Genomic DNA, 10,956 nt, shown 5'->3' with positions numbered 1-10,956 from the left:
TGCACCGACTAAACGAAACTTTCAAACTTTTTCCACGACTAGAGGCGCGAAGACTGGAGAGTTCCCCCTGAACACGATATAGAAAACCTTGAGCGCCATCACCATCAGCAGTGCCGCGCCAACAGATAGGAAAGCGACCTTGCCGAATTAGAATTCTGAAAATGACGGACATTTTAGGAGCTAGGAGTTTACTAATAATTTTGAAAAATAGCGGGAAAAAGCCTCCACCTCTATATGAATCTAAATAATTTAGAAGCTTTTCAACCTCAGATGATCGGAAAGCAAATGAAGTCATTTTAGGTTCAAGAAAACAAGTACTGGGTAATGTAGCCTCAGCGTTACTCTGTTCTCAAACACGGAGGAGAACATGTTAGCTTTTGCAGCAGGATCATAAGCAACGGAGCCATCGTTCGTACACAGAGGAGGAAGAGAAGACTACTCCAAACAAGGACTGTTTCAAAGCAGACCACCATTTGTGTGGCTGAGTAGCACCAGGGAGAACATGGTGCCACTATAAACACTTGCCTTCGCCATGACGGACTGGGGCCGAATACCATCCAGGCCCTTCAAGCAACCCTACCGGCGCAAAAGGCGGAGACGTAAAAAAAAAGAAAAAAAAATGTGCCTTAAATTCAGATTCTGCTACATCATAAACCCTCTGTGCCTCAGCACGCAGTCTAACATAATTATCCCAACAGAACTGCGTACGACAACGGGTCCATAAACGGTAAGCAGCTTGTTTATTGCGATGAGCCTACTTGGACTCATCATTGAACCAAGCCTTATCTTTCAGTCTTGATTTGATAGTTTTAGAATAACTCTTCTATTAAGGATTTCAAGAACATGGTTGAGCGGTTCAACAGGACATGATGCACGAAAATTATATTCCATTCAAGCTTACCAAAATCCTGGCAGATCCCATCAACATCAATACGCGATTTGAAAAATACCTTACGTGATGTGGTAACTTCAGGCACAGGAAAGTTAGTCTGAATTCTGACTGAAAGTACAGAATGGTCAGAAGTACCTACAGGAGGAACTACATTAATTTCAACCACCCGAGGGTCATCTGTCAGCACGAGATCAAGACGGCTCCCCGAGACGTGAGTAGGGACTGATACAAGCTGACCACTGCCAGTAAGATTAGCGAAATCTAGTGTAGCTTGCTTGGTCGAGGAGACAGTGACAACAGCCATTCTTAGTGATGGACATTAAAATCACCAAGAAACACGAAAGAGACTTTCCTGTCAGATTCCTGGATATTTTCTACGGCTGTAAGCAGACAGTCATATATACTTTTATCTGAGTTTGGATTACGATAAACTAAAAACATAAATATTATTAAAATGGCAAGAAATCTTAGCAGTCAAGATCTCATGACAACATGAAGATGCTGGTTAACTCTTGCATAAGGGATTTGGACAGTATAGGGACAAGCTTGAGTAGAAAGTCTTGTGCAGCGGGGTCGCGGGAGAGGGAGGGGAATGCAGTTAGCAAGTTCAGAAAAGCAGTCAGCGTGAGCTGACTGACATACGTATGTCAATACCATAAAAACATTCAGAAGAAGTTGGATAGATTCATGGATGGTGAGGTAAGGTGGAGTTAGTTTTACAGGAGCTGCCTTGTATAGGCCAGTCTTGCAGACTCCTTGCGTTCTTATCTTCTTTGCATTGACATTGATTTTTTACATCCCATTATCCATATGCAAACTTTAGTCAGGTCTCTTCGTTTCCTTCGCCTTTCCAATAATTGTATATTAAACGTTTAGGTCTATCCTAGCAGTCAACTACCTCTTAAATTCCGTCGCAATGTTGCATCTTGCTATCTACTATCGTGGCCACAAGCCGCCGCCTGCTGGGGAGCGCTTGGTGCATACATAAGGGTGCTGCGAGACTCAGGCTTTCCGTATCAAATCTTTTATTCCAGTATAAAGCACAAATGGTATGAAACATAACAGATGTAAAAATAAATATAGGAGAGGCGGGTTCCAGGTTGCAGCCACCGAGGGGCCCCTGACAGCTTGAAGAGGAGAGGGTGGGCGCCGGTGGCCGCAAGACACAGGGTGATGGGTGGAGGGTGCGGCGGCGGGCCGGCCAGCCCGTCCACCGGCTGCAGCGGCCACCCAGCGCCGCAGCTGCCGGTGGGCGCGACGGGGCGGTCGCTGCACATGGCTGTGAGTGCTGGTAAGCGATGAAGGCGTTGTCATGGTAGGATCGCTCGAACACTTAACATTAATGCCGTCTTGTGGCTCACAGAGCTGCAGCTGCACAGGGTGGCACGACAACAACAGGCCAACACGTAGACACGCATGGCAGGGCTGCATCATTCATCAATCATTCATTTTCTCCATGTTTTACAGTAGACAAGTAAAGCTACTAACGAACGGTACCGTACATGCCAGTAGCGGTGCCCCGCGCCCCGCTGTGGTGATGGCGGGTGGGGGCGCTCCGCCGCTGTAAGTATTAGTATCAGGGACGAGTTAGTGAACCGATAGAAAATACAAATGTCCCCGCAAGATCTATTGACTAAAGACCACAAGTTAATGCGATACGGATTAACCACAAGAAGTTTCAGAGAATTATTATGAATAGTATTTTCAATCCCGCGTGAAGGGAAAAAACGTAGCTGAGAACTAGATGAGAAGGCATCACTCCAGCTAAGGAAAGTGGAAATGCCTATTTGAGGATGAAAAGGAGCAGCTATTGGCAAATTTAACAACTCAAAATGTATGAAAGAGAGTAGTTATTAGAAGTAGTAAATGCTCAGTGTGTGAGGAGAGGAGTAATTGAATAAACGTGAATGCTCAGAGTGTGTAAAGAAGAGGAGCCATTAGGAAAGTGAAAGCATAGCGCAGAACGTAAAGTTGTTACTGGAAGAGATAAAGCTTCATAGTTTAATAAGATAAGTAGTTACTCTGTTAGGTGAAGGCTTAAATTTTAATAGAAAGACTAGTTATTACCACTGATGAAGGTGTAAACACAAGAGCAGTCATAAGAAGAGTTAAGTCTCACTGCAGAAGAGTTAAGTAACTTCAGGAAGAAGAGTGATTCTCATGAGAACAGTAGTCACAGAATGCAGGAGCAGGAGTAGTTAACGTAGTAGATGAAAGCTCAGAGTGCAGATAATTTGACGCTGAATTATTTTTAGAGTGAATATCGTCGAATCACTAAGCAATGACTTAGAGGCAAAGACCAAGTCTTGGAGCTGAATCTTGCGCGTAGTGTCGCTACAATTTCTAACTCTCGCATGGGTGCCCACACGCCCCCGGGGCAGTTGCATGGCCACCCGGAGACGGGTTGCCTTGGGGTCGAATTATTCCTTAAAGTGCGGCACAGTAAGAGAATGTGTTGACTTGATACAGTAAGTACTTGGTGTGACGGGGCCGTGGGGAGCGGCGGCCCCGGCCGGACTGAGGTGTTTCCTAAACTTTTTAATAATCTTGTATTAATTTGAGAGTTTAAGTAAAACATTGCGTTAGTTTAGTTTTTTCCCGGCTGCTAGAGGGGAGCTTGAAGACGACCAACTGTGCCTTAGAGACACGCCCGGCGGTCGTCTTGGTGCGGGCGTCGCACATCAGTTTGGCGCCGCCAGCGTTCCGAAATGTTGTGACGAGTCGCTTTAGTGTTGGCGGAACCATGACTTTGTATTCGTTTTGGACAGCAGGCGGCCGAAGCTTGCTAAAAAAAACACCCAATTTTTGTCGGCGTCGCTGGAGCGTTGCCGGAGCTTCGCGCCTGCTGCCAGACGGGGCGTGGAACTAGTGGTTCTCATGATGCCTGCCGCCGCTGGTGGTGACGCGGCAGCAACAGAGATGAGCGTGTTCACTGCCGCATTGTGAAGACCAGCCTGAAGGGGTTCCAGTCGAGGGAGATTTTGCCACGGGGCAGCTCCGGCGTCCCCTCAGCCAGGGAGATGTCGTAGCGCTGCAGGAGGGTGGTGACGACGAGGAAGGAGACGTTGGCCATTAACTTGGAGCCGACGCAGGAGCGCTTTCCGGTGCTGAAGGGAATGAAGTACTCGGGCTTCTTGAGGCAGCCGTCCTTCAGGAACCTCTCCGGCATGAACTTGGTTGGCTCGTCCCACAGATCTGGCGAAGTGTTCATCTCGAAGTTGTTGAGGAAGACCATGGATCCTTTGTCGACGGCGTAACCTGAGGAGGGGCGAGACACACCTCGTTAGGGGGGCAGGACAGGGGGCTGTATCACTGTAGGTTATCGTGTAGTGATTTATTACAGCGTGCAGCTTCTTGCATGCGGTTACTTTTGGTGCATTGCTTGATAGAGATTTGCAGGTCATTGCGTTGTAGTAACTTATAGGATAATACAGTATATTAACATAATTAGTGATGGGAGTAGCAAGCGACTCACCTCCAACAACGGCGTTCTCGGTGGCGACGTGGGGAACGATTGGGGACGAGGTGAGTCTGAGCGTCTCGTAGAGCACGGCCTGGCTGTACAGCATCTGGTGGCGGTCCTCCAGAGTGGCGGCGCGGTCACGCCCAACCTTCTCGTCGATCTGGGCGGGACGCGAAGGAAAAGAGACGGTCAGACAGGTGCATACGGGAGAAAGATATATCGGCATTGCTTCGTGGTGAAAAGTGTGTTCTGGTAATATTTAGGACAAAAAACGTGCAAATATCAAAGTAGTGGATAAAGTAAAAGTTTAAAAATATAGATAATCTGAATGTGTGTGTGTGTGTGTGTGTGTGTGTGTGTGTTTAAGCGCTTTTACGCACAGGGGAAGCAGGGGCGGGCGGCTGTGATTGTATATGTGGGGAGGAAGGGGGCTGTGTCTGTTAGCGTGTGGGGGGAAGGGGAGGGTCTGTTTGTGCTTGTGTATGTGTGTGTGTGTGTGTGTGTGTGTGTGTGTGTGTTTAAGCTCCTTTTCTCACCTCATCGCGGAGGGCCTGGACCACGTGCGGGTTCTGGAGGATGTGGCCGAGGAGTCGCATCACGGTGTTGCTGAGGGCCATGGAGCCTCCGAGCAGGTCTTCCACGATGTACAGGATGGTCTGCCAGTCCCACTTCTCGCCCTCGTTCTCAGTCTGAAAGGGAGGAAGGAAGTAACACTATTAGAATGAGGAGGAGATAGTAGATATGAAATTGTGATCGGAAAAGAGAAAGGGACTCCGATGGACGAGGTGGTGTTGTAGAAATAGCAGACAAAAGGAAATATAAAGAGTAGACATAGTAAACGAAAAAGAAAATACAACAAAGAAAAGGAAAAATGAGAAGAATTATGAACCTATAGGAAGAAGAATGATATCCAAAGAACAACACCCCAGCGGCAAACACACGTGAAGGGGACAAATGCCACTCACCAGCAGGTTGGAGAAGCAGGCATCCACAAGGTCCTCCACGTCGCTGGGGTTCTGCTTGAGCTTTTCGTACTTCTCTAGGCAGATGTTGTTGAGGATGTACTCGCGAATGTCGGCCGCTGTCTGCTTGATTTCGCCGATGTAGCCAGGGAAGAGCGGCTCCAGGCAGGGAAGGAAATCCATGACGTGTCCGGTGTTGATGTCCCTGAAGATGTAATCGAAGTTTTGCACCAACTTCTGGAAGTCGTTCTGCTGGTACTCGAACTTCTTGGAGCACATGTACCCGCAGAAGATGTTCATGGCGCAGAAGGACAAGATCTCCTTGGCCTCGACCGCCTGACCCAACACCTTGTCGAACTGCAGCAAAGAAGAGGACGAAGAAAGTTGTTACCGTGCGTCACGTGATTATGGGAGAGTGCGGAAGGAATTGCTTATGAGAACTTGTGCGATTCTTCTTTGATTGGACAAAATGACCAGAGAAAAGGCATTAATAAACTAAACAGAATAACTGGGAAGGATTATCGTTTAATAACATTACTATGTAGAGAAAAGCTGTTATCCGTCTCCATATTTAATCAAGCCATCAGCAGCCCTTCATTGATTCATCGTGACTCATGACTCAAGCGCTGACTCACCTCGTTAGTCAGAGTCGGCATCTCAGACACGACGTTGGCCTCGAACCTTGCGAAGTGGTCCTCCTGGCCGCGGAACATGAGGAAGGCGCGAGCCAGGGTCATGCGGCGCTTCTGGTGGTCGGACCAGTCACACAGGGCCAGGGCTGGGGAGGGAGAGAAGAGGGGTTAGGCGAGGCTGGCTTGGTCCAGTAATTGCATAACAACTAGCAAGAAAAAGAGAGTTAGTCTTTTGAAGTGAGAGAGAGAGAGAGAGAGAGATAGATAGAGAGAGAGAGAGAGAGAGAGAGAGAGAGAGAGAGAGAGAGAGAGAGAGAGAGAGAGAGAGAATGCTAATTAAAATCTAGGCTGCATTGTTTTGTAAATTTGAAGCAGCACTCCAGGCAAAGAAATCATTAGCTGTGAAGAAAATACTTTCCTGGGTAAGTTAAGATCCCCAGCTGTAATCCTAACTCCTCGAAATATATAAGAGTTAACTAAGCATTTAGAATAATAAGATAATTGTTTAGTTAAGAAAAAACTGCCACTAAGACGGAGAAACGGAATGTAGGAAGGGAGGGAGAGGTGGAGGAGGGGAGGGAAGGAAACTAGAAAAAGGACTTCTTGCCAACAAAAAGTCTTCCTTCTCTTCTTCCTCAGTCCATCATCCCTCCCTCCCTCCCTAGTCTCATCTTCCCTTCTCCCTCTGTGTGTGTGTGTGTGTGTGTGTGTGTGTGTGTTATCATTGTCAGGTTTGGTATTATTATAACAATAATTATTATTACCATCATTATTATTATTTCTATTATCATTGCAGTAGTAGTAGTAGTAGTAGTAGTAGTAGCGGTAGTAGTAGTAGTAGTAGTAGTAGTAGTAATGGCAGCAGTAGTAGTAGTAGTAGTAGTAGTAGTAGTAGTAGTAGCAGCAGCAACAATAGTAGTAGTAGTAGTAGTAGTAGTAGTAGTAGTAATAGTAGTAGCAGTAGCAGTAGTAAATGCCGTACGAGCCCTCGGGGAAGGAAGAGGCGGCGGGAAGCAGACAAGCAAGCCCTTCAGCTGGCGGCGGCGCGGAACAGGTGTTGGCCGCGCCTGCCATTGAGTCTTGGGTTTGGTTATCTCGTCCCTTCATCCCTTCCCTCGCCTGGCCACCCTGACACCCTAACCCGCCGCCCGGCCACACCTACTGTTTCCTGACTGTGGTAATGATAAGTCTAACCAAGGCAGTGTGTTGGGCTAGGCCACACACTGACCTGTCTAAGGGAGCGTGGGAGCCCCGCTGTCTTGCTTTGAGAGAAAAAGTGAGCGAGTGAAGGAAGCGGCGAGCGATAACTTATGAGAACCGGGAGTAACGGTGTGTGTATGTGTGTGTGTGTGTGTGTGTGTGTGTGTGTGTGTGTGTGTGTGTGTGTGTGTGTGTGTGACTTTTTTCTATTACTTATGGGAAGAAACCTCACTGAGATGTCTGCCAAGTGATAATTCTCCCCATCCCGCCGAGGACCCGCCGCGCCACAAGGTCAAGGCGGCCCCGGCGGGCAGAGGCAAAAACGCGGTGTTTCCGCAATATCTTCCCGGTGAAGGCATGAAGGAAAGGGCAAGAGATGTCAGATAGAGTGCTTAGTTTCGAGAGTAGTTTGGTCAGGAAGAACGACTTTGGCTCCTTAGAACTGATAATGCAAGAACTCTAGATAAATACCCGATTTGAAGAAAAGGAGCATTTAGTTTCAGAGAACGTTAGTCAGATTGAAGGAAAACTTCATTCGAATAAGTTGATAAGTTCGGGAAGATAAAACTTATAGAGGGGAGAAAATCCAGTGTGTGGCTGGAACACTTACAGTGCTGACGGTCGCCTCCGAAGTAGAGCTTGAAGCGGGTGAGGTCTGGGCGTGCATCGAAGGAGTTTCCCTTGGTGACGAGCACTTCCTTGATGGTGTCGTAGGTGTTGACAATGACGGCGGGGCTGCTGCCGAGCTTCAGGGAATAGACGGGGCCGTACTTGTTCTTCAGTTCGGAAAAGCCTTCATAGGGGCAGTCGCTGTACTTCCGGAGGTTGAGTAGGTTGCCGAGGAAGGGGAGTGGAGTCGGGCCGGGTGGTGGTGTCGGCTTGGCGATCTCCAGGTCGTCACTGCTCGCCGTTGTTGTGGTCGTGGTTCCTAGGAAGTACTGCTGCTTCTGATGTTTCTTTCGTCTACGGGCTGTCTCCTGCACTGCGATGGCCACGAGGACCATCATCATCAGCACGATTGTTGCGGGAGCCAAAACGAAGACCATCTTTGCGAGCAGTTCTGAACCTGGTGGAGCAGTGACTGACGAAGGTGGAAGCGTCGCGCCGCTATTTATACACGATCCACCGACAGGGGCGCACGCTCCAAAAAATAATGGAGGATGCTGAGACTCCCTGATTGGCCAAGAAAGCGGCGCTGTGGGCGGGGCTTCAAGAACAGGCCGAGGAGCGTAGCAGGTTACACTTGTAGGCTGGGCGCGGCGTCACTTGCACGCCGCCGCGTCCAGCCTCTGGTGAGTCAGTCTTGTGCCACCCTTCCTTGCTCCTGTAGCCTCACTCTCTCTCTCCTCTTGATGCTTTTTCAAACCATTATTCCTGTCCTCCCTACTCGCCGCCGCCCGTCCCCTTCTCCCTCCTCGCTAAGGCCGCCTCGTAGTGCCCCCCGCCGTGCTGCCGTGCGGGACATGTGTGCAGGCGGGGACGTACTTTTTATTTGGGTGACGTAGATTTGTTTCAACGCCGCCACGTGATTGTCGCGGAGGCGGGCGGCGCTAACTTAGCCAGACTGAGCGTGGAGACTCTTGGACGACCCATGGCTCACGTGCTCGTCACTGCGGCTGCTGCCTATGTGCATATGGCCACGAGCGGCGCCTTTTCTGACTCTGGAATAACTTCAACGCCGCGCCGCCTCCGGGAGTGATCCTAGCTTAGCTGCGGCGTCCTGAAGGCAGCCTTTGTGTCTAGCCACGCCGATCCTCGGGGGTCGCCCAGTGGATGTGTTTGGACCGCAGACCAAAAGAAATACTCCCGTAGGTCACCCGATACAACAACAGAGTTAGACGCCGGAACATGACTGTGTATCGCTTATTGAGCCTCTGAGGGCCGCTACCCATCTCGCAGACCTTAGCTGTCCATACACAACCGCCGCGGCGTCTTACCATTACTCCCATGCCGCCAGTGAGAGGCAACAGTTCCTAAACGCTCAGTTCTTCCCTCCGTCATGCAACGTCGCGTGGCACTCCCCCGGATTGGCCGTGCACATCTCATGAGTGATTGCATTTAGCGTGTCTCCGGCGACTCGTTGGAAGAAAGCCTCCCGCCGTTGAAATGTTAAATGAAAAAGAAAGCACTGATACTTATTTTGATCGTTCCGGCTTCATAACGGCCACGCGAAAGCATCTGTTTGGAAAGGATCAGTTGTAACCCTTCTCGATAACCATGCATGAAAAATAATTTCTCAGTATATTCGTCCCAATGTTACTAAAAAACGTGGGGAATAAGTATCACATTACTTATCGGCACGTAGTAACGGTTATTAAACTAGACGGTCTTTTGCACCACTTCTGATACCTCGAGAATTAACAAGTTTGGATCCTTTCATGCATCCTTCAGCATCCGTAAAAAGTCATTTTATAAAATTCAGAAAAAAAACTTGGAATTGTATTCATTACTTCCGCTTCTCAGTATTAATCCACTTGTCCACTCGTAGGAACACTGTGAAGACATGATGCTAATAAAGGTGGTGTTCCCTTCCCTTCCCTTCCCTTCCCTTCCCTTCCCTTCCCTTGTCCGCAGTCTTGTACATCAGAGAGAGATTTCTGGTAGGATATTTAAAAAAGAAATAATAACCTCCGCCGTCTCATAATTTTTTTTTTCTTTCTCGCCTTTCATTCATAATTCAAGCTGATGTTATCTTTATACAAGTTGGTTGCTCTGTTGATATACATACTTGCTCATTTTGATAACACATGCTTCGCTCAGTACATCTGTTATCTGATGATCTCCTTGGCATATACTGGAGCTAATTGTTGTAATACAGTGATATTCTACTTCATAATTGTGTAAAGTTCCAGCTATAGTTTTTGTTCCCTCAGTATAATGTCCTAATTTCCCTGGAAATACAGCCACTAGTGTTTTCAGTAACAAATTCTGACGTTTCCTCTTATGTTTTTGCCGTGAGAGGAATGCCGACCGACGGCTTCATTATTAAAAAAACAAAAAAAAAAACATTTGCTTTATTCTACAGTGACACGGGCTTATGGTTCCTTCATGCGTGACCCACCAGAACGGGCACTGTAGGACCGGGCAAGGCAGGGGAGTTATGCAGGGCGGGGAAAGGCATTTATACAGGACCGGGCAGACAGTGCAATGGGACGACAGGATAAAGCAGTAAATGATTGGGTAGTTACTAGAGGAAAGACAGAGCAGGGGAAAGCTGGACATAGTTATACAGATTCAAGTAAAGAAAGGACTTTAAACTACAGGCCAAGGCAGAACAGGGTACACAAGGCATACAAGGAAAAGATCGGTAGGGAAAGGCCGGTACACAGGGCAGGGCAGGGTAGGTACACAGGGCAGGGTAGGGTAGGTACACAGGGCAGGGCAGGGTAGGTACACAGGGCAGGGCAGGGTAGGTACACAGGGCAGGGCAGGGTAGGTACACAGGGCAGGGTAGGTACACAGGGCAGGGCAGGGTAGGTACACAGGGCAGGGCAGGGTAGGTACACAGGGCAGGGCAGGGTAGGTACACAGGGCAGGGCAGGGTAGGTACACAGGGCAGGGCAGGGTAGGCACACAAGCAGGGCAGGGTAGGTACACAGGGCAGGGCAGGGTAGGTACACAGGGCAGGGCAGGGTAGGTACACAGGGCAGGGCAGGGTAGGTACACAGGGCAGGGCAGGTAGGTACACAGGCAGGGGCAGGGTAGGTACACAGGCAGGGGCAGGGTAGGTACACAGGGCAGGCAGGGATGGGTAGGTACACAGGGCAGGGCAGGGTAGGTACACAGGGCAGGGCAGGGTAGGTACAC

The 10,956-nt window shown here is 48.9% G+C and overlaps 1 protein-coding gene across 1 annotated transcript; it reads right to left on the bottom strand.

Moving 5' to 3' along the window:
- Nucleotides 1-1,905: 1,905 nt before the first annotated feature.
- Nucleotides 1,906-9,494, bottom strand: LOC126982510 (cytochrome P450 307a1-like). Its single transcript, XM_050834616.1, has 6 exons — nucleotides 7,760-9,494; nucleotides 5,953-6,095; nucleotides 5,321-5,674; nucleotides 4,892-5,044; nucleotides 4,368-4,515; nucleotides 1,906-4,150 (listed from the first exon to the last, which is right to left on the bottom strand). Exons 1-6 carry the CDS (start codon nucleotides 8,193-8,195, stop codon nucleotides 3,822-3,824), a joined length of 1,563 nt encoding a protein of 520 aa, XP_050690573.1. The 5' UTR covers nucleotides 8,196-9,494; the 3' UTR covers nucleotides 1,906-3,821.
- Between the last annotated feature and the right edge of the window lie 1,462 nt (nucleotides 9,495-10,956).

The sequence above is a fragment of the Eriocheir sinensis genome, chromosome 51, assembly GCF_024679095.1.
Source record: "Eriocheir sinensis breed Jianghai 21 chromosome 51, ASM2467909v1, whole genome shotgun sequence".
NCBI classification, from domain to species: Eukaryota; Metazoa; Arthropoda; class Malacostraca; order Decapoda; family Varunidae; genus Eriocheir; species Eriocheir sinensis.
The sequence above is the reverse complement of the archived record's forward strand: the minus strand, read 5'-3'. Positions and strand labels throughout refer to the sequence as shown.